At 44.3% G+C, this 24,401-nt stretch overlaps 1 protein-coding gene across 8 annotated transcripts in view; it reads right to left on the bottom strand.

Moving 5' to 3' along the window:
* USP28 (ubiquitin specific peptidase 28) overlaps positions 1-24,401 on the bottom strand; it is a 56,884-nt gene that overhangs the window by 27,501 nt on the left and 4,982 nt on the right. For all 8 annotated transcript variants that reach the window (XM_082682600.1, XM_082682597.1, XM_082682602.1 and 5 more), the window contains exons 2-6: positions 14,326-14,403; positions 13,178-13,310; positions 7,728-7,833; positions 6,633-6,792; positions 638-724 (exon numbers count right to left, since the gene is read on the bottom strand). In XM_082682600.1, the coding sequence (XP_082538726.1) occupies positions 638-724; positions 6,633-6,792; positions 7,728-7,833; positions 13,178-13,310; positions 14,326-14,403 (564 nt within the window). The remainder of the gene's footprint in view (positions 1-637; positions 725-6,632; positions 6,793-7,727; positions 7,834-13,177; positions 13,311-14,325; positions 14,404-24,401) is intronic.

Here is a 24,401-nt window from a genome sequence, read left to right on the forward strand (position 1 = left end):
TATTTACCTAGATCTAGATCAGTGAGGACTCAAACCATCTTACAGGTCCTCTGATGAGGTCTGTGTAAGGGACTACCTTCAACTGAAGACTATCTATGTGGAAGCCAGGAAGGGAATATTGTAGGAAAAGCAAAAATGTTTACCTTCTGAAGCTGCTGCCCTCCCCCCTGCTAGGAAAATGCACCCCCAAGGTGAAATTCTGGCAAGAATTAAGAGTGCTGGCAGGAGGCCACGTCCTTAGGTGAGAGCTGAACACAGAACCTTCTAGAAGGTCCAGGCCTCCAGCATCAGGGCAGCCATTCTGCATCACTTGGCCTGAGCAGCTGAGGAGAAGCAGTGCAGGACGCCACACACACTTTCTGTGATTCAGAATTTCTGAATCTCCCACCCAGAGGCAGAAAAGTGGAAACTATCAGGATGACACTCCACCGAACTGGTTTTCTAATTTTGTTCCTAATTAACTTTGCATTTTTGCAAACCTGTTTCACGTGACAAAGAAGGACAAATCCATTTGAAAATGAAAACAAATCCTAGCACAAGCCAAAGGACATCACAGCTATCAGCTCTGCCCAGAATTTAAAAGCCTTTGGGATGAGAGGGACCAAAGGAGAGGGAGGACTTCTCCACACCAACTTACAGTGTGACTCGGACAGTTTTCAAGCACATTCTGTGGCAGACTATAGCTGAGGACGAGTCTTCGAAATTCAGGCAGTTGAAAGAGAGACTGAAAGAAAGAAAGAGATTTGTAGCCTTTCTTCCCAAATAACTGTAGCGGAAAAGTATTTCTTTTACTTGAAAGTATAGGCGACTGTCCCCTGCTATTTATCCCTCTACCCTGTCTGAGGGAATGATAGCTATGGTACAAACTGAACTGACGGAATATTGATTCTTCTAGGAAAACCCAAAAGCGTCATGACTGACAAGAGGGATGGATTAAATAAGGTATGGTACGTGTATATGATATACCATTATGTACTCATTAAAACAGTGGGAAAAAAAGTTTTCATAAAATGAACCTGTACAGGGCGCCTGGGTGGCTCAGTGGGTTAAGCCGCTGCCTTCGGCTCAGGTCATGATCTCAGGGTCCTGGGATCGAGTCCCGCATTGGGCTCTCTGCTCAGCAGGGAGCCTGCTTCCTCCTCTCTCTCTCTCTCTGCCTGCCTCTCTGCCTACTTGTGATCTCTCTCTGTCAAATAAATAAATAAATAATCTTTAAAAAAAAATAAAAAATGAACCTGTACACAGCACTGAAAGGGACTGCCTGAGAGATATAGGATCAACACGGAGACATCTCAAAGCTATACTCTGTGTGGAAGAAAGTTCCAGAAAAACAAAGTATTAAAGTGTTTATAGTAAGTTTAATTATATATAAAACAACATGACATTTGGTCTGGGATACACGCCGGTGCGGTTTTATCTGTGGGGAAGGGAGGCTATGACTGGGTTGGGCACAGCAGGGACTGGGCAGCCCCGGGAGCTGTACCATTTCTTTCTAAAGCTGGGCAGTGAGTACAGTAACATGGGCTATTCTCCACTCTTGGTCACAAGAACTGCTTAAAAAAAAAAAAATTTAACAGCAGGAACCTTTGGCTTACTTGTAAATCATATACAAACCTACCATGAATATCTTTGGAAGGTTAATGTTTTTAAAAATCCCTTATATATGAATATAGTTCCTTATCCCGATACATTGCTCAGAGGAAACCCCTCAGGAAAGACCCCGGTGGAAAACTCTAGAGGCAACCTCCTGGGTAGACAACAGGCCTCCAGTTTCAGCTCCCACTCTCCCAACCCAACTGGGATGCCACCAATGCAGTGAGCACACAACCGGGCAGGGCCTTTAAAGTCGGGTCCCACTGTTCCACCAACAGAACGTTCTCTCTGTAGCCAGGGTGAGTCTGCTTGCTCTCTATTCAACCCATTCTTTTCTTTTCTTTCTTTTTTTTTTTTTTTTTAAAGATTTTACTTATTTACTTGACAGACAGAGATCACATGTAGGCAGAGAGGCAGACAGAGAGAGGAGGAAGCAGGCTCCCTGCTGAGCAGAGAGCCTGATGCAGGGCTCGATCCCAGGACCCTGAGATCGTGACCTGAACTGGAGGCCGAGGCTCAACCCCACTGAGCCACCCAGGCGCCCCAACCTGTTCTCTTCTCTTTCTACCCGACCTGTCCCTTCCTGTGGTGTCGCTCCTGCTCTGCTGACTACGCCCTCACACGTCCCAGAAATTCTCTGCCATGAGAAAACTGGCTCTCCACGTGCAGGTCACTCCACCCTACCCCCTCTCCTTCGCCCAAACCAGGCTTTCCCCAAAGGCGCTGCCATTCTTAAAAGCCCTCAACGTGTGAGCTGATGACATTTCCCCACCCAGCACCCCTGCGGCCCTCCAGCGTGTGCTGCTTCTCCCGCATCACTTCACCACATCCTCCTCCTTCAGTCACCAAACTTTAGAACTCCAGCAGAATCTTCGAATCCTTCCTCTTTCGTAACTATTCACATCCAGTGAGGAAGAGGTCGCTTAGACTCTGCCTCTGGGGGTCTCCTCAGAACCCCCTCCTCCCTCCCGTCCCTGTCAAGGGCCCTCCTCGGTCTCCCCTCACTGCTCCCCTGGGCCACTGCTCACTCGCGTCACTGCTCAGCCTCTCTCTGCCTCCAGGGCCTGCCCTGTACCAGTTTACCTGCCACACGGGTTCCTCTGTCTTCCTGACAGGACTGAAATAAAGCTCCTGATTCACAGACACCTGCCCCAGGATAACGGCTCATCTTCTTCTCCCAGGTCCTGTCCACACCCAGCCCAACAGGACATCCTATTAGCTCTGCTCTCTTAGTAAATCAAGAACCCGACCTCTTCGCCACTTCCATGGCTTCTAGCCAGGTCCAGGCCACTGTCACCTGTCCCGTCCCATGGACAACTGCAGCAGCTCCCTGTGGAGTTCACGCCACCTGCCCCTCACCACGCCCATTCTGTTCTCCGCACAGCAGCCACGGCGAGCCTGTTAAGATCTGGCTCAGAGTTCATCATCCCTCTCCTCGGAACCCACAGTGACTCCCCAGCCTCACCTCCAAGGACTCCCCCTCTGCTCCTAGTGTCCTGGACGTCCCAGGGAGCACACCGAGCCCACTCCTACCTTGGAGCCCTTGCTCTGGGGTTTTCCCTCCCTGGAATGTTCTCCCTGGAAACCACCTGGCTCACACCTCCGCCTCACACATATCTGGTTCCTGCTCCAACCTCATCCCTGGGGCCAGAAGGCCTTACCTACCAGTATAGTCTGTACTGCACCCTGCTCCACTCTCTCCCACAGCAATTCTGTGTTCCCTGCCCTGGTCTTTTCCTATCAACCGATCACAAGCTAACACATCACATCAATTTGGCCACTGAAGTAGTTACTTTCGCAGTACACTCTCCTGCCTCACAAAAATTGAAGTTCCATGAGGGCAAGGCCCCATCTGGGTTCTATTCGTTCCCTTACCTCAGGGGCCTAGAACGGGGCTGGACACACAGTGGGTGTTCCGCTAATGTTTGCTGAGGGAACACATGCACTTCCTTCCGCCCAGCCTGGGGACCCCCTGGCTTTGCGAGCGTCCATCTCTAGTACCACAGTCCTCCATCCCGTCTCCACACCCACGCCTGAGGTCACACCCAGGATAGGTCGATTCCTGAGACACAGCCAACTCTCAGGCCACAAATTCAGAAAATCCTGCTCTTGAAGCATGACCTGTCTTCCGGCATTTCTGATCCAATCCCCCCTCAGGACATCTGTTCTTTGACTCCACCGAGGACCCAAGCAAATGGACGCCTCCTGTTTCCCGCTAACCACCAGTCCCTCCCTGACTTCACTTCTCCCTCTCTCTAGCTTTGATTCATCTTTAACTACCCTTCACTAAATCCTCAAACTTTCCTCAAACCCAGCAAAGCCTCCGACCTAAATAAATTTAGTGGAAATAAATTTTCCACTAAAGGGTCTCAGAGTGCTTCTAAGAAAAAGTCCTGATACAAACAGCCCATACTGATGTCACTACGCATTTCAGGTCAACACCCTGAAGGAGACCTTCCAATCTGTAGAAATCCTCCTACTGTATCCTGGCGCCAACCGGCTTCCCACTGTCCGCGGTGACCCTCCCTTTAACATCCAACACCGCCCCTCCTCCACGGTCTCAGAAAATGGTTGCTCACACCACAGGGAGGATGATCGGAAATTACCTCATCTGTAATCTGCAGCCATGTCTTCCTTGCCCTCTCGCCTGCTATTCTCCTGTCCCTCCCGCTCTATTCCCACTAAGGACCAGTCCCTCCCTCCAGCTTCCACATCCTGTCTTCTCCGGCTGCTGTCGCAGGAACCTTGCTCAGTGACACCCTCTGCTCCTTTCAACACCCCCACAGGTGTGAAGGCTGAGGAGGGTGTGAAGGCAGCCAGGGTTCTCAACCTCCCTCCCCGGCTCCCTCTGAAAGGACGAACTGATGTCCCTGATGCCACATTCCTTCCAACATCTTATTCTCAATACAAATGCCCGTCATCTTCTTCAAAGAGAAGTAGGACCATCTCACTTCTCTGCTCTGAAACTTCCAATACTTTCCCAGCTCACAGACCAATCCCTAAGTTCTCCTCACAAGCCCCAGCTCCCCCACCTCACCTCCACATCTTTCTGAGCTCCTCGCAGTCTGTTCCCCACCCTCGAGTCCTGCCTTCTTCCTATTTCTCAACACACTGAGCAAGCTCCCGAAACGGGGTCTTTTCACTGGCTCCTCCCTGTCTGCAGTGCCCTTTCTGTGACTACAGCGTGCGTTCCCTCACCTCCCTCAGGCCTCTGCCCAAACGCCCTCCTTCTCGGAAAGGCCTCCTTCCCCCTCCAGCTCTTCCTGCCCTCACTCATGTTTTGTTTGGTTTTAAATATTGTATTTATTTGACAGACAGAGGTCCCAAGTAGGCAGAGAGGCAGACAGAGAGAGAGGCGGGGAAGCAGGCTCCCCGCTGAGCAGAGAGCCCGATGCGGGGCTCGATCCCAGGACCCTGAGATCATGACCTGAGCCGAAGGCAGAGGCTTTAACCCACTGAGCCACTCAGGTGGCCCCTTGCTTGTGTTTAGGGCACTTCACAACACCTGGTATTATTTTACTGTCTGTCCCACTCTTTTCAAAGGAAAACTCATAGGAGAGGAACAGCTGTGATGTATCACTGCTGTTTCCCAGTGTGAACACATAGCCGGCCATAGAGTGAGCTGAATGAAGCTGGATCCTGTGTGTGGAAAGGGAGGCCTCCATTCTGGCTGAGCAGCTGGGTAGACGTCAAGTACAAAGGAGAAGATGGAGGGGCAGGATCAAGTGCTGCAATGCGGCCATGCCAAGATTAAGGTGCATGAGGCGTACTCCAGAGAGGAAACCCTCTCTCTAGGGGAATTCATCCACTCTCTGGCTTGAGCACAGTCTATAAGCTATCGAGTCCCCGAGCGGCACCTGTAGCCCAGATCTTTTTACCAAACTACAGATTCACGTTGTAGACTGCCTACATGCTTCTTCATGCAGCACTTTCAACTCAGCGTGGATAACACTGAACGGAGATCCCACTCCTCACGCCCTCCCCCAAACATTCTTCTTCCAGCATCAACTGGCACCGTCATCCGCCTTGTTCCTCAAGCTAGAAACCTTGGAGTCTTTCTCAACTCTCAACCCTATATCCAATTGCTCTGCCAAATCCTGCAGATCTGATCTCCCACCCAGCTCTAAAATGCTTGCACTTCTCTCCTTCAAGGCTTATGCAGCTCCTCTACTCTAGGCCGCCATCATTTCCTGCCTGGATGGCTGTGACCCCCTACCAACAAACGCTTTCCCCTTACGAACTCTGGCTCTGCACCAACATGTGACAGGAAATGCTGATCTAAAACACCTATTCAACATCTTTACAACCGTATTCTAAACCACGGGATATTTTGTTTTTCGTATTGCCCAATTTGGACACCAGAGCATCTGAAGTCAAATGCAGGAAAGCAACCAACATACAGTAATGCCATGGAAAAGTAAAACACCCAGTCTTATATGTGTTCCCATTTTTTAAACTATGTTTCGCACATTTCAGTTGAATAAATTATAAAGTTGTTTGCAGAAAAAAAAGTTATCTCAAAAAATACCATACCTGAGGGGCACCCTGGGTGGCCCAGTCTGTTAAGTGTCTGACTCTGGCTCAAGTCATGATCTCAGGGTCCTGGGATGGAGCCCCACATCGGGCTCCCTGCTCCACAATGAGTCTGCTTCTCCCTCTCTGCCGTTCCCCCCTCTTGTGCTTGCTCTCTTTTATTTTTTTTTTTTAAAGATTCTATTTATTCATTTGACACACAGAGATCACAAGCAGGCAGAGAGGCAGTCAGAGAGGAGGAAGCAGGCTCCCTGCTGAGCAGAGAGCCCGATGCAGGACTCGATCCCAGGACCCTGAGATCATGACCTGAGCTGAAGGCAGAGGCTTAACCCACTGAGCCACCCAGGTACCCGCTTGCTCTCTTTTAAATAAATAAAAAAATAAAATAAATACATTAAAATTATTATAATTTTATTTATATTTCTATTTATTAAAATAAATTAATTAAAATTATTAATTAAAAAATTTTTAATTAAACTAAAAAATAAATTTTAAAAACATCATACCTGAATAACAGCACTAAACCAACATGTATTGCCAACATTCTTCAACCCAACGGGCCACCCGTCAACTCTCCTCCAGCCATTAGGGTTGGGATGTTCTCCCCAGACTTCACAGCGTTTTCTCTTGGAGCGTTTCGTCTCTGCGGAGACTGCCTCATGCATCCTGTTTGGTGCCGACACACCACGTATCCAGAAAGGAAAAAGGGAAGGAACAATGTAGTATATACGGAGAATATTGGTAATCTTCCTTGGATAATCCAAAACGCCAGATCAACTATTTACTGGGTCATTGCTGGCTATATAGTAATTATAAAATTATAATACAAGTGAAAAGTGAGATTTAGACAGAGATCTTAATCCTTCCATCAGAGACTATGACTTCTCAGGTCCATGATGGAAGTGAGCATCTGATGCTCAAGCCTATTTATGGCTACTGTACTACAAGTTTTAGATTTCAAGAACAGTGCCCTATCTGAGACCTTGCCATTGAAAAAGGCAAGAGAGACACTCTGCAAACAATAAGAGACTTTTAACGGCCTACCCAGCCCTAGGTTTCCCTGGAAGAAAGAGCTCAGCGGTGTGAGGGAATAAACGTGTCTGGAAACCGACCACCCACCATCAGAACTGGAGGTTTACGAGCAATACCGGACAATCACCAAATGAGCACCAGTTCAAAAAACATAGTCCTGGTCCCTCCTGGATGGGGTAGTTGAGTGTTAACTTTCATTTTCAAAGAGCTGGCAAGAGGCCCTCGAAGTTTACAAAGTCTCCGGGTTGAGAGAGGGAATAGATACTGTCAGATGCTTGCACGATGACGGGGTTTCTCGCCCCAGCAACTGTACTACCACAGCCTGTAGCTGCTGTGAACTGAACCAAGACCATAGCTGCTGTAAGACCCTTATCGTGTTTGGCTTTGTCAAAGAGCAAACCAAAGAGTAAGTAAGTTAATGTAAACTTAAATTTTCCCCTAAAAGAAATTTCACTGGGATGCAATTAAAAGACCTTGGCTGGATGGTCCCTCACTGGCATCCACAGCTATTACTGCCTTCGACCTAGACACTCGTGCGGGGAGTGAGGAAGACAGATAACTTCACTAACCTGTTCAGATCTCTTCCATCAGCTTGAATTTTGGGGGATTCCAGTAGACTCAAAGCAATGGCAGCTTGAAGATCGTCTTTGTTATCATGGGTAAGGTCTATCACTTCTGTAAGATAACAGAAATTCTGTTAGTCTACATGCAGGAAACACTGCCCTCCTGGCTGTATGTTGGGGAAAAGAAGGCAAAAGCATTCACAAAGCTCGATATGCTCCCTAGCTTTCCCTACAATAGCTCATCTGTGGAACAACTTGACTGCCCTGTGCCAGAGCCACAGAAGTAGCTTACAGCTACTTGAGATGAGCTTGAGATGAGCCCACGGGCCATGAGAATGCGACGGATACTGACTTCTGAAGTCTTACTCCACAGAGTAAAATCCACATCCCGTCTCTGTAGGATAAGTCATCTTTTTACCTGTCACCATAAAACATCATAAACATAAACATCATAAATCATCATAAAACATCAGCTAAATATCAAACATTCAAGGTGCAGGTATTTTCAATCTCATACAAACTATCCTGGAGAATAGAGGACATACTCCCCAATTCATTTTATGAAACCAGCCTAACACCTAGCCCAAACCCATCCAAGAATAGTAAGAAAGGTAAAACAACAAACTCACGTACAATTGCAGACATGAAAAACAAAAAACAAACAAACAAAAACAAGGATTTAGCAGATAAAATCCAATAATGTACCCCCAAAAGCAAATATTAAGAACAAGTGGAGGTAACTGCAGAATGAAATCTGAGTTAACAGGAGAAAATAGAGCACCAGAATATGCTTAAAGGAATCATCATCTCAGTATGTACAGAAAAAGTACTTAATAACAACAGTCAACCTGTATTCAGGAATAAAAACCCCAAGCCAGCTGAGAAGTAAAGACAGTATTTGTAGGCTAAGAAACTGAAGCCATGAAAAGCCTACAGCAAACTTTATACTTAATTGTGAAATGTAAAACACATTTATTTTAAAATCAAAACTAAGACAAAAATGTTTACTATCAGGGCTTTTATTCAACCTGGTTCTGGATGTTCTGGCCAATTCAATAAGAAAATATAAGAAACTTGGGACACCTGGGTGGCTCAGTCAGTTAAGAGTCTGACTCTAGGTTATGGTTCAGTTCACAATTTCAGGGTCATGGGATCGAGCCCTGCGTCAGGCTCCACGCTCACAGCAGGAGAGTCCTGAGAATCTCTCTCTCCCTTTCCCTCTGCCCCTCCCCTCGCTCTCTCTCACATAAATACATAAGTAAAATTAAAAAAAAATATATATATATATATAAAGATTGGAAAATAAGAAACACAGTCATCACAATTCACAGATAATAATCACCTATGAGAGAAACCCAAAATAATCTACAGAAAATAGTTATCGAATGATAAGAGGTAATTAGATAAAGGATCAACGCACTAAAGTTAAGTGAATTTTAGGGGCGCCTGGGTGGCTCAGTGGGTTAAAGTTAAGTGAATTTTGACAGATGAGCAATGAAGGACATTTAATTTATAAAGGAAAAAAAAACCCCACAAACAACACAAAACTGCAGTAATCAAGAGTGTATGCTACTGGCATTGGAACAGGCACACAGATCAATGGGAAAAAAGAACTGAGAGACCAGAAATAAACTCTCCCATTTATGGTCAATTGATTTTTTTTTTTTTTAATCGCCCAACATGAATCCCCGTGTGGAGCTTGAACTCATGACCCTGAGATCAAGACCTGAGCTGAGATCAAGAGTCAGACGCTTAACCGACTGAGCCATACAGGAGCCCCAACGGTCAACTAAATTTTTGAAACAGGTACCAAGACCATTCAACAGGGAAAAAAAATACCTTCTCAACATGTTGTACTGGGAAAACAGGATACCCACATGCAAAGAGTGATCTTTAACTCCTACCTCACACCCTTTACAAAAATGAACTAGAAGAGGACCAGACCCTCAAGAGCAACTCTTAGAAGAGTTAGAAGAAAACACAGGCACACATTTTCATGACCTTGGATTAGGCAACGGTGTCTTAGAGATGATGATGACACCCAAAGCACAAGCAACTGAAGGGAAAACAGATAATTAGCATACATGTAAAGACACTCAACATCATCAGCCATTAAGGAAATACGTAAATCAGAACCACACTGAACTATCACCTCAAGCCCACCAAGATGGCTATTAGAAAAACCTACAAAGAATAACAAGTGTTGGGGAAGATGTGGTGAGACTTCGGAAGGCTTGTGCACCACTGGCCGGATTGTAAAATGGTGCAGCGACAGCTATGGGAAACAGTACAAGGGTTCATCAAAGAAATAAAAATAGAGCGACCACCTGAGCCAGGGATCTCACTTCTGGGTATGCATCTGAAAGGCCTGAAAGCAGGGTCTCCAGTTGATCTCTGCACCTCCTCTGCACCTCCGTGTCCACAGAAGCACTGTTTATGACAGCCAGGCAGTAAAAGCTGCCCAAATCCCTGCCAATGAATAAATGGGCAACGACGTGTACTATCTCCATACAACAGTGTAGGACTCAGCCTTGAATGCGAAGGATACCCTGGCACAGGCTATGGTATGAACCTCGAGGACATTATGCTGCGTGAAGGACGCTAGTCACACAAGGACAAATACTGTGGGATTCCGCTCAGAGCAGTCAAACTCATAGAAAAGCAGGACGGTGGCTGCCAGGGGCTGAAGGGAGGGTGAATGAAGAACTACTGTTGAGTGGACACAGGTTTCAGTTTTGCATGATAAAAAAATTCTGGAGATCTGTTTCACGACAATACAAACATACTTAATACTACTGAACTGTTATGTTTAAAAATGGTTAAGATGGTAAACTTTGCATTATGTGTTAACAACTAAAAAAAAGAATCCCAACTAATAAATTATGAAATCGCCAATAAAATAAAAGCATTGCAGCAACAATCACCAGTGGCTGCAGAAAACACTAGGTGGGGGATTTTATAATAAACAGATCAAGCTGATAATATTCTGAACACACAGAGGGCAATGAGACATCACCTGCTTCTTCGCTATGACAAAACAGAAGATACACTATACACACGACACTACCTGTGACACCGTCATGTCAACTAAGCATCTAAGTCTCTAGGAAATTTGCTGATTGAAATCAGCAAATTTCAGAACACATGAAATCTGAGAGAACAAAGAGCCTGATTTCTCTGGACCGTAAAGTACAAGAAAGAAAGAGGGGGAAATTATAGATAGAGAGTGTCTTAAAAGACACTCAAGCATATTTAATGTTTTAACGTCACCTGGATCATTATTTTCACAAACCAAATGGAGACATATCATTAATGAGATGAACAGAGAGATTTCTACACTGGTCTTTGGGATTAAGGAATTATTAATTTTTAAAATGTGACAATGTGGCAGCTATGAAAACCATCCTCTTTTAGAAATATTAAAACAAGAAATTTGAACACAGGATTGTTACATGACCAAGTAACCCCATATATATATGGGTATATATTCTAAATATATATATGTATCTGGGTATATATAATATGCACGCCAGGCACAAATATATATAGGTATATATCCTAAAGAATTAAGAACAGATACTCAGTGAAACAGAATGGGAAACTTGAAAATCCAATATAACACAGAGCTGTTACTACAGATCAATGGGTAAGTAAAGTCTTTTTAATAAAAGTATCCTTTAGTATTAGGATAACTGCAGAGCTGTATGGGGCCAGAGAGTGGTGAGGAATCAGACTGTACCCTGTGGAGCCTGTTTGGGATTTTCTATCTCCCTCCCCCATTACCCCTCCCTAGCTCACATGTGTGTGTGCGTGCACACGCTCTCTCAAATAAATAAATCTTTAAAAAAAGAAAAAGAGGGGCGCCTGGGTGGCTCAGTCGTTAAGCATCTGCCTTCAGCCCAGGTCATGATCCCAGGGTCCTGGGGTCAACCCCTAAATCGGGTTCCCTACTCGGCGGGGAGCCTGCTTTCCCTCTCTCACTCCCTGCTTGTGTTCCTGCTCTCATTGTCTCTTTCTCTGTCAAATAAATAAACAAAATCTTTAAAAAAATAAACAGAAAAATAAAAAAAGAAAAACATCGGATGAAAAGAGTTATTATTTGCACTGAAAGATACACACGAGGATATTCATAACAGCATTGATCAGAATAGCTCAAAACTGCAAAAGTCCAAATATCCATTAACTCCATCTGCCCTAGTTGATGGCTCCCTCTTCCAGGAAGCCTCCTTGGTTTCCAAAGCCCCGTTCTCCCAGCTCTCCTGGGCTTCCTCCAACCTCCCTGGACACTGTCCACCTACCCTGGCCTCTGAGCACTGGGAATGTCCACTGTTCAATCACTGACGCGTTCTCTTCCGTGCACCCCAACCCCTTGAAAAGCTCCCATGGTCCCCTAACTTCGCATCCCATTCTCAAGTTTATGATTCTAAGTTTTTTCTCTCTGCGGCCAGATCCCTCCCCTGAGCCACACGCCTGGATCCTCACTGCCTTTCCAACACTCCACCTGACGTCTAGCAGGTGCCCCAAACTCAGCACTCTCATCATCTGCCACCCAGATCTGCTCTAGTAGCAGTCATTCCAGGGTGCTTAGTGCAACGCCAGCATTTCTGCTGCTTAGGGAAAAAACCCAGGAGCTACCTTTAAGTCCTCTCTCTTCCACACCCCTTATCTCTGCTGTAAGCAAATCCCACTCGGCAGGTGCTCCTCAGGCTCCCACCACTACCTGCTGACCCACGCCCCCAGAACCTGCAAAGCCGCCTCATGGTCCGGGGCTCCCTGCTCTGACCCAGGCTCACCACCTCCCCTTGCAATTCTGTTCTCAACAGAATGACCTTTAGGAAATGGAAACCAGTGAACATCATTCCTGCTCCAAGCTCTCCTCGGGCTAGCCTCTAGCAAGAGGAAAAGCCAACCATGTAAGGAAACTGCAGGACCTCCTGGTCCATCTGTGCCTCACCTCTCAGCCACTAAGGACAGCCTCCTGGCTGTCCTTGAGCAGTACACCCTCATTTTAAGACCTCACTGACTCCCTCACCTCCCTTCCACCTTCTCAGAAGGCTCCACCTAGTAAAAATCCAATCCCTGGCACTCCTTTTTTTCATTTCTTTCATTCCATCCTTTACTTTTCTCTGTGGTACTTATCATCCTAATATGCAATACAATTTACTCATCAACTTGTTGATCTCACGCGCGAGAAAGTAAGCTACACGAAGGCAGGGATACTATTTCTTCTGTTTATTTCCAGTGCTTAAAACAGCACTTGGCACATAGTAGGTGTTCATTAAATAAATGCAGAATGAATGAATAAGTTAATCTATGTAATTGCTTAGAAATAGACCTGGCACACTGTAATGGTAATTAACTATTATTAGCACCATTCCAAAAGGGTTGATGTGATTGATAGGAAACTCACGTATTTTTCGCTAGTTCACGGCAGGACCAAGACACCATGTACCTACTTGCTAATGCTTCTTTGCTGGCCGTGTTCCCCTCGCCTTCAGATGGTTCTGTAGCAACAGTGTCCGGACTGGGCTCTTTAACTCTTTCCTCAGTGAGAAGGCTGACAGCTTGGGTGATGTCACCATTACTGGCCTGAAGAAAGAGGAAAAAAAACAGAGATTTCAAAAGTAAAGCATCTCAGCATTTAAAATAAACAAGGAGTCAGTTTTTTGGTTTAATTCCTTACTACACCCCGTAACATTCTGAGGAAGTCAGGGCCTCATTCTAGGGTAGAAAGTAGAAGAAAGACAGTACGGGGGAGGACAGTGAGTGTACCATGCTCGAAACATCCAAATTCCTGGTATGGGAGGGGGAGCCACCTTGTTCTGACTTCCCACCACACGCAAACAAGAATGAAACCCTGCTGGAGATCTGTTCCCACTGCTCCAGATGCTACCACTCCCGATTTCACAGATTAGCTGAGGCCTGGTGTGTCAAAAGGGGGCTGGCAATGAAGACAGAGATTCTAAATGAAGTCAGTCTCTACAATAAACATGCCAAGCAGTTACCATATTCTATAGCAGTGACCGTATTTCTCTTTGTTTTTAACTTTTTATTAGGGCAACTTTCTAACACACACAAAGGCAGAGACACGGGGAACGTATAGCTGAAGCCCAGGCACCCATCACTCACCTTCAACAATTATCAAGTGATGCTCTATCTGACCTATTCTGCCTAACTTGTCCAGACTCTCTGAAGCAAATCTTAAGTATCTTATCTGTACATCAGAACTGTACCTTTCAAAAATATAATCCACAATGTTACTACCACACCTTAATGGTAACAAGTGTTTTACTCTCAAATCATTAGCTCCAACTTGCCTAACTCAAAAGACTTTAATGTGTGTTTGTGTTTGAGTCAGGATCCATGTAAAGGCTATACAATGCAACTGACTGATGCGTTTCTTCCATTCTTTTGCCCTGGAGGGTTCCCCCAGTCCCCAGCTTCTCCACCTTACTGGATCATTGATGATACTGGGCCATCTGACCCAGAGAGCTCCTGTCCCTATATGCACTTTCGTTTGGCATAATAATAGCTTGACCTGATCTAACTATGATATGGACAACTGTTTTAAAGCCTGTTGACGAACGGTGGCCTTGAAACTAACCTTCAGAGCTTCATGAAGAAAGGAAGGGTCCTGAATGCCTGTGATTTCTCGTAGTTGGTTTAACAGCATTTGGCAGCTCTATATTTGAGAAACAAACAACAAACAAACCACAGACAGGTCAGTCACAAAGCAAAGCTGGATATGTTTAAAGAATTTAAGTACAAGCAACCTGGATAATCAGGTGTGAGATTGTATATTTACCTTCAAGAACCGAAAAGCTCCAAAGGAGGTACTGTCAGACACATTCTAAAATGCCAAATCTTGGGGTACTGGGTCACGATCTCGGGGTTGTGGGATCAAGCCCCATGTCAGGCCCCATACTTGGCACAGAGTCTGTTTAGGATTCTCTCTCCCTCTTCCTCCCAACCCCCCCAACTGCAGTGGTGTGCTCTTCCAAATAAACAAATAAATAAAATCTTTAAAAATAAAAAATAAAATAAAATAAAATAAAAATGTGAAATCCATTACTCTTTTAAAAGCTTAATCATGAAAAATGCTTTTGGCGCTTGTGGAAAAATTATGAGTAAAAACTATTAAGTAAATAAAACATTTAAATGTAATATCTAGCTCTCGTAGTAGCTGAAAGCGCCTGAGGTTTCTCTTTCCGTGAGTACTCCAGAACTAGGTCATACAAAGAGTCCAGGGAATTTGCATGGATGTCAAGATGTGCTATTTTCAGCTTCACTGCACATGCCATTTTTGTGTGTCATTTTTCACTGACAATAAATTTCCAGTCACATAATTAACAAGTGATACCACCAACATCATATTGAAAACTACGGGTTTGATGACTTAAAAAGAAGTACAGACGGAACTACGATTTTCTGAATTATACATAAAATCCCAGGGGGAATAAAATATGGAGTGCTTTCCCTTCATTTAATCCGAATCATGGAAAAACCTATCTCGTTAACGTTCAGCTACCACAAGATCAGTTTATAATCCCTTTGCAGCTTATAAGTCTTCACTGGAACATTTTACCCTGTTTTGCACAAAGACAAAAGTTAACATTTAACACCTAATTTTTACAAGCAAGCTCAATAAAAAGAACTGGTTGGCCCAATTCTTCAGATGATTATTGAAGATGAAATAAATCAGGGATGCCTGGGTGGCTCGGTCAGTTAAGCATCTGCCTTCAGCTCAGATCATGATCTTGGGGTCCTGGGATGGAGCCCCACATTGGGCTCCCTGCTCAGTGGGGACCCTGTTTTTCCCTCTCCCTCTGCTCCTCCCCTTGGTTGTGCGTGCTGTCTCTCATATAAATAAATAAAATCTTTTTAAAAAAGAGTTCAAATTTAATTCAGCGAGGGGAAATCATTCCTAAGGTTATTCTAGAGTTAAGTCCCAATTCAATACTTGATAACTCCCGTCCACTATCTTTCAGTTAGTAATATGTCTCTAAGAGGCAGTCCATGCTGTCAGCTGTAACAGAAATAGTATCCTATGTTTTTCAACAGCTGAGGGCCCAATGCAACACTTAAATATCACACAACTAGAAATAACCAACTGAAACAGCCCTGCACAGTGCTCAGAAAAGCAGCAACAGCCTTTCTGCTCTAGTCATGGGCCACGGTCACAGGCTAGAAATGGAACCCGACCCCGCTGAGACCAGCAGTCTTGGAGGCTATGAGTCTTGTCGAAGGCAGTCATTGCCTGAACACAGGGAGAGTGCTATTAGACTAAAAGGTGTCCAGATTTAGCCTTGGCAAATGCTGGAAACACAAGCAAATTCCATAATTTTAGAAGAACAATGTATCTGAAAGTTTTTTGCAGGGGGCATGTGGGTGGCTCAGTCAGTTAAGCGTCCCACTCTTAACTTCAGCTCAGGTCATGATTTTAGGGTCGTGAGATTGAGCTTCAGGTCCTGTCTGACACTCAGCATGGAGTGCACCTAAGACGCTCCCTTTCCCTCCACCCCTCCCCCTGAGTGTACTCTCTCTCAAAAGAATAAATAAAAATAAAATTAAAAAATAATGATAATAGGGGCACCTGGGTGGCTCAGTGGGGTAAAGCCTCTGCCTTTGGTTCAGGTCATGATCCCAGAGTCCTGGGATCAAGCCCCGCATTGGGCTCTCTGCTCAGCAGGGAGCCTGCTTCCTTTCTCTCTCTCTGCCTGCCTCTCTGCCTACTTGTGATCTCTGTCTAATAAATAAATGAATAAACAACCTTAAAAAAATAATGATAATAAAAATAAAAAGGGCTTTTTCTTCCCCAACTGAATTCTAATTCCATTTTATTTCATTGTGTGAATCTATGTATCTCAATCATATACGATTTTCTAAAAAATCAGAATCAACATGCCCCAAGAAGCGTGGGATGATACAGACCTTCCTCAACTTATGGTAGGGTCAACGTGCCAGTAAACCCAATGTAAGTTGAAAGTATCATTAGTGGAAAATGCACTCAATATACCTAACCTGCAAAACATCGTAGCTCACCTAGCGGACCTCAGATGTGCTCAGAACTCCTACGTTAGCCTGCAACGGGAGAAGGGCATCTAACACAAAGCTTATTTTATACTAAAGTGTTGGGTAGCTCATGGGATGTATAGATTGCTGTTCTGAATGTGAAAATGGGAACGGCTGTAGGGGTGCAGAAGGGCTGTAAGTGTACTGGTTGCCGACCCAGTACACTGGCCCTGCCCAGGGTCACCGGAGAAAAGCATGTCACACGTGGTGCCAGGCTGGGGAGAGATCAAAGTTTTAAATGCAGGGAATGGTTTCTACTGAATGCGCATTACTTTCACATCACTGTAAGGTCGAACTATTGTGTCAGGGACCGTCTGTCATTGGGAGGAGGATGGGAGCAGCGTCATTAGTCCTGAACTGGAACCAAGACAGCGGTGGGGTTGACAATCACACCGTCACCTCAAACTACTCTGTGCACCCACTGCCACTTAAGATTCACAGAAAATAATGCCAGTCAAAAAATAGCAGCTGACATACACTGCCTACTGTCAGCCAGGCATTGTGAGAAACATTTGTATAAACTAATTTCACCTTTGTAACAAAGCCGGGCTCGGTGCTAGGCCTATGCAACAGAGCCCAGGCATGGGAGGTCACAGCACTTACACAAGGTTATGGCCAGCGAAGGGCCACCTCCCTCGAGTCTACACTCCACTCTATGTTGGGCTATACCTGAGAAGACAAGGAAGACAGGCAGGAGTACCTGTTTCACGAGAAACCAGGCAATTACTTTCTTCCTGTGTTTTGATCTTGGTCTCTGCATCTTCCCAAGACCCCTCTGATCACAACCACGACCCTGATCACATCGCAGTGGGTCAGTTCCAAAGCAGCCACCGTCAGGAAAGGACTGTACCTGAGGAAAACGCTATTTCTGACTGAATCTAAGGGCCATTACTCATAAGGAACACACATGTGCCACTAAGGAGAAACACTGCTGCCCACTTAAACTAGGACAGGATGACAAGTCAGTCAGGATGACACGACAGTCTCAGGAGACATGTGAATTGGTCACACCAGCTTCCTGCAGCTCCACAATTTCTTATTTATGTGGAGAACTATGGCACTTTTCCCCATTTCCAGGTGCCCTGCCTGGCATGTGGCAAGCAGTTCTTTTGCATGTTTTAGGTAACAAAACCCAATAAACCTAGGCTGTCTTCCTTTCTGGGGTCCCAAAACACTTGACTGTAGCTTTGCAGGAAAATTTGAAACTGACCTCATTCCTCCAGTGATGAGTATTTTGCCTCACTTTAAATCAAACTTCTACCCTCCTGTTCTGTTCTATGCCTTTCTTCACCCACTTGCTTTTTTCCCACTTAAATGTTGAATCACAGAGTGATCTTTTATTTTTTTAATTATTTTTTAAAGATTTTATTTATTTGACAGTCAGAAATCACAAGCAGGCAGAGACGCAGGCAGAGAGAGATGAAGGGAAGCAGGCTTCCCGCTGACAGAGAGCCCAACGTGGGTCTTGATCCCAGGATCCTGAGATCATGACCTAAGCTGAAAGCAGAGGCTTTAACGCACTGAGCCACCCAGGCACCCCACAGTGTGATCTTTTAAAGTGGGAAGGAAACTAACCACGTGGCACCAACAGTAGGTATAACTCAACTGTCATGACAGTAGGAAGAGCTCTGACCAAGCCCATTCACATGCGGACAGTGATTAAGGACATCATCTCTGCTACTTGGAGGCCGCCGATGTAAGGAGCATCTCAGTTTCAGAGATCTCAGAATGCCAAATAAATATGAATCAATGAACTCGGTATTCAAGTGTTAAACAATTCACCAATCATTACATCTGTCTGTGGATTAAAGCTCCACTCCCCTTTCGCCAGGGGAAATAGAGAAGAGTGAAACATTAATACATCTAGAATACACACAGGGAAAGAAAATAAACTCTAAGTTTCTCTTGTTTAAAAGCTACTGGGCACAGATGACAACGATGTAAAATCATTTTGCACAACTCCAAGAATAATATTCTACATGTTAATTCAAATCCAACCAGATCTTGCTATTCAAAGACCATTAACTGATTCTACATTTAACCTGCTCAACCTTTTCTCCTACTGGCTCCCTACCTCACAAATACATCCTCTGTCATGCCTTCAGGTGTTACTTTTACTACTTCCAGAAATGCCTCCTACATTGTGGCAACCTGCACTCAAGGGCTATATTCATCTTACCTCCTTCTTAAAGTCGACCCCAAGAACTCTGGTCCACACTACTCTCTCCCTTTCTAAACTACCATATTGAGGGAAGGAATGAGCTTGTGAATGAAAGGGACTCCCCCATCTTTACCTGGTATTTCTCATCATATGGCTCTCTAGTTGTTTCAAATATGAAATTCTTGCCCACGTAAAGCAAGAATCATATAACATACTATCTTATCTAAAGGACAGTGCTGGCAACAGTTGGGACAAACACATAAACACCTTCTTTGTTAGGGGAACCTCAGTCACCTCTGTATCCCTCTAATCCTTCCAACAGCCTTAAGAGGTAGGAATCATCATCATCATCACGCAGATCAGGAAACTAGAACTTACAAAACCCATTTTGTCATCAAATGTCTTGAATTAAAAGAAATCAGGGACACCCGGGTGGCTCAGTCCGTTAAGTGTCAACTCTTGACTTTGGCTCGGGTCATGATCTCGGGGTCGTGAGCTAGAGCCCTGCATAGGGCTCCGCATGCAGCTTGCAGTCGGCCTGGGGTTCTCTCCCTCTCTCCCCTTCCCCCTGCTAGCATGCTCGTGCATTCTCACATGCACTTTCTCTCTCTCCTCCCTCTCAAATAAATAAAATCTCTTTTCAAAAACACAAATCAAAGATAACTATTATAAGCCCGAATACATCTCACAAGGATTAAGCCATGCTAACACACTTCACTCTCGTGAACATTTAGCCAAGCCTATGTTCTGTGGTACCTTCAACCCAAATCCTAAAAAGTGCTCTATGTTAAGTATTAATTTTACTGTAACAGACATATTAAGCTTATTAGAGTCCTAATGTATTACTAACTCAGTTTTTCCGGGCACTTCACAAGAAGCTGATTTAAATATTAACTTCACCATAAACATGAGGCTCTCTATACAGAGTACACACCCAGTGTGAGACAAGACAAACCCTGTGCGCCAGGCATAATGAACTCAAATAACTGGCAAGAGCCAACAAGTTTGCATTTTCTTGGCTAAATTCACATTGTTTTCATAAAACAAAAAGCACTCTCTTTTCTTGCCCAGAGGCAGTAAAGACAGACAGGTACACACAAATATCTAGAAAGAAGAAACCCAAGCTTTCTGACCTCAGCTACTCGGTGACTTTGGTCCAATCTAGTCCACTTCTTTTAAAGCAAAGACCATCCTTCCTCCCAAAATAAGCAGGGAACAGTACTAGTCACATAACAAAAACATTAAGGTAATCAAGTTTTTATAATAAACACTAACTGGTGAAATCCTACTGCAACTAAAATCAAACTCCCTTTGATCAGATGAGGCAAATCTGTGAGATTACTAATTAAGAGTTTTAGCTTTAAAACATCTATTTTGGCATTGTGGTGCAAAGCTTTCTAGACTGTCCCATTCCTTCAAACAGGGATGCTGTATCATTTTGATGCACACATTTCCTGATATCAACTGTCTATTCTTCCAAAGACATTTCTAAATTTGAAACTACGTGAATAGCTGATAAACGTTCTTTTACTCCAAAGAAGTACCAATGTTCTTTGTAAGTGCGCCCAATAGAATTCCCTCCAAAATTAAAGATCGGCTTTTCCGATTTTAAGAAGAAGCTTAAATGCCCAAGGAAAGCAAAAGAAGAGCTTTAGGAATCAAAGGACATCTACAGCAGCAACTCCAGAAATCCAGTCTGGACATCAGAGTCTCAAATGCATTGAGAGCCTCCCATGGACGGACCCTCCCACCTTCCACAAAACAAGGACCCGGCCATGGAAGTCCCTTGTCCTTTCTTGGTTTTCTTTCCAGGAACAAATCTGTGTTTATTCCAAACTCAGGTTTACCCACACTGTGCCATAAGGACAGGACTCCCTAAAAAATGACAGATAGTAGGTTTTGGTGGGTAAAACTAAACCGCCTGAAATAGGGTTACTGACAACTCGCTGTCATGACGTGAAAAGTAGGTTCATGGAGAAAAGGATTGTTCCAGTTCATCAACTGGCCCAAAGTTTTTAAAAAGCATTGAAAGCTTTTAAGATGTAGTCACTCTTATATGGCTTTTAACTGGAATTAAAAGCCAGGAAAAAAAAAAGGAAGTAATCATTGTTTCTCATCTCTTTTTTTCAAATGCACTGAGCAATTCCAACAGCACAGAACAATACAGAGTGAAAAGGAATTTCTATCTTCTGTCCAACCCAGTCCCACTTCCCAGGAGTAACCACTATTAATAGTTTCCAATATATCTTTCCAGAAGTGGCCTATGCTCATGAATATATCTTTTCATATTGAACACTGTGTTCATGAAACATTGTGATAAAACATTGTGTGAAACATTGTGTTCTTGCTTTTTTCATACTGTCGAACTCATTAAGACAATACTTTCTCATTTCTTTGAATACATGCCCCAGTCAAATACAAGAGAGGAGGCCAGGAAGCTTTTACGATAAGGACATATGGAATGCATCTTCACAAATCAGAGAAAATACCATTTTTAGCAAAAATTCAAAGGCTGAGAAATCAGAAAGATAAGGGCAAAATCAAATTTACATGCTTACAGTGTTACAAACCTAACAGTAAAATGAAAAGTTGTTAGGCGGGACTCAGGGTGCAGTTTCTATTTGTGATAAATAAGCAGGACATGAGAGTAGTGAGGGACTGGATTAGGAAAGGTTCTAAATGTCAGTATGAGTTTGGACTTAATCTGATGAACAATGGAAAATCATCACAGGTCCCTCAGCAGAGCATAAATATGAGGGAAAATAATGGTGCTCTAAGGGGATTAATCCAGTACATGTGAACAGTCAGTTCAAAGGGAGCTTAGACTAGGGAAAGAAAACTTACCCGTGAGTTAGAGTACCACCAAATACACAGGTGTGATGAGACAGGGAGGGGGCCGAGAGGAGAACTGAAAAGGCAGGACGTACAGCGAACATCTCAGAGATGGAAAAAATGAGGCTTAGTCAAATATTCAAAACTGGATGCGTGAGAGAATGCTGCTGGCAATGACATAAAAAGTCACCAGCAAGAAAACCAACCAGTAATACACCACACTACCAGAGTGAAGGGTAAAACTCCTGATGACCTTGACTGATGTAGGAAAAGCATTTGATGAAACACCTTTTCATGATGAAAACAATCAGAAAACTAGGAACAGAAGAGAATTTCAACACGATAAAGTGCATTTAAAAAAAAAAAAAATGAGGGCGCCTGGGTGGCTCAGTGGGTTAAAGCCTCTGCCTTCAGCTCAGGGCATGATCCCAGGGTTCTGGGATAGAGCCCCACATCGTGCTCTCATTCAGTGGGGAGCCTGCTTCCTCCTCTCTCTCTGTCTGCCTCTCTGCCTGCTTGTGATCTCTGTCAAATAAATAAAATCTTAAAAAAGAAAAGAAAAGAAAACTCATAGTGAGTGGCATACTCAACAGTGAAAGACCAAATGCCACCCCCCTAAAATCAGGAACGAACCAAGGATGTCCACCTTCAGCGATGCTAGTCAGTGGTGTCCCGGAAGTTCTGGCCAGAACAATCAGGCAAGTAAAATAAAAGGTATCTGAATTAGAAAGGAAAAAGTACAACTAGCTCTCTTCACAGATGACAGGATATATACAACTCCAAAGAATCTACAAGAGTCACTAGAGCTGATAAACACATCCAGTGATGTTGATACAAAATCAACAGGCGAAAATCAGCTGTTTCTATACAGCAGCAATATACGATCTGACTCCAGGGTTCTGAGACTGAGCCCTGTGTTGGGGTAAGCGCTGAGTGTGGAGTCTGCTTAAGATTCTCTCTTTTCTAGGGTGTCTGGGTGGCTCAGTTGGTTAAGTGACCAACACTTGGTTTTGGCTCAGGTCATGATGTCAGGGTCGTAAGATTGAGCCCTGTGTCTGGCTCTGTGCTCAGCAGTCTTCTAGAGACTCTCTCTCTCCCCCTGCTGCCCAAGCTCTCTCTCTCTCTCTCTCTTTAAAACAAATAAATAAATCTTAAAAAAAAAAAAAAAAAAAGGATTCTCTCTTTCCCTCTGCCTCCACCCCTCCCCCATGCTCTCTCTCGAAAAACATTTAATAGTTAATTTTATATTATGTGAATTTCACTTCAACTGAGTGAAATCAAGAGAGATTTTTGCTTCCACATGCACACATACACCCCCCAAAATAAAAGGACATCAGGGAAGTACTAATTTGTACAAGAATATTGGAGAATAAGTTATTTGTTTGGGGTAACTCAAATTTAAACTAACAACCATCACGCAGCATGCTACCAGCACCTACTCACACAGATTTTTTTTTAAAGATTTATTTATTTGAGAGAGAGAGAAAGCACGCGTGTGCAAGCAGAGGGAGGGAAGAGGGAGACGGAGAGAGAGAATCCTCAGGCAGACTTCCCACTGAGCACATCCGTCCGAAGTGGAGCTGGATCCCGGGACACCTGAGCCAAAACCAGTGGTTGGATGCTTAACCCACTGAGCCACCCAGGCACCCCTACTAGTGCGGATGGTTAACTTGGCTTTTTCTTTCTGGTATTCTGACCTCCCTTTTCAGGTAGAAAGCCTGGATAGTGGGAATAGTGCTCCACAGTGCAGATCCCACCACACGTTAGCTTCAGAGTAAATCTCAACTTTCCAGGGCTTCAGTTTCCACACTTGGAAAATAAAGTAAACGGTAAGCTTTGGTGGCCCCAGGTATGACCCTCAGATGAAATAATGCATATAAGATTTGTTAGTAACATGAAAAAAAAAAGAAAAGAAAAGAAATGTCAGACGCTGTGACCTGCCCATCCAGCAAAACTTGTCTAGATGTTGGGAGAACACTACCCATGTGAGGGTTTCGGTGTGGTCACTTACAGCTGTGTACCTTTGCAATTCCTACTTCCTCCTCACACTAAATTTTACTTCACAAGGTGGCTCTGTGGGTTCCATGAGAACATACAACAAAGCACGTCATACGTCATCAAGTGGCAGCTGAAAAGTTTGGTTTTACTTTTTTTTTTTTTTTAACATTTTATTTATTTAAAAGAGAGAGGGAGAGAAAGAACAAGCATGAGGGGAGAGAGAGCAGAGGGAGAGGTGGAAGCAGGCTCTCTGCTGAGCAGGGAGCCCCATGCAGGGCTGGATCCCAGGACCCTGGGATCACACCTGAGCCAAAGGCAGATGCTTAACAGAATGAGCCACCCAGGCCACTGAAAAAAGTCTGGTTTTAGAAAGGCACGTGTTCCAGGAAGAAAGTGGGAGTGGCTTGAGGTCCCAGGCCTGCTACTTAGCATTTGAGCTTAAGTAAGCCACATTTCCCATCTGCAACATGCAGGCCAAGAGACTTCACCTTCAAATCTCATTGTTAGGCCCTTATAAGCTATATTAAGAGCTGAGTCTCAGTGTCCTCATCAGTCATAAGACATAATAATTTACACCTTGCATAACTGTAAATATACAGAAAGCACAGAAAAGTGCT

Source organism: Mustela nivalis, assembly GCF_964662115.1.
Source record: "Mustela nivalis genome assembly, chromosome: 9".
Classification (NCBI taxonomy): domain Eukaryota; kingdom Metazoa; phylum Chordata; class Mammalia; order Carnivora; family Mustelidae; genus Mustela; species Mustela nivalis.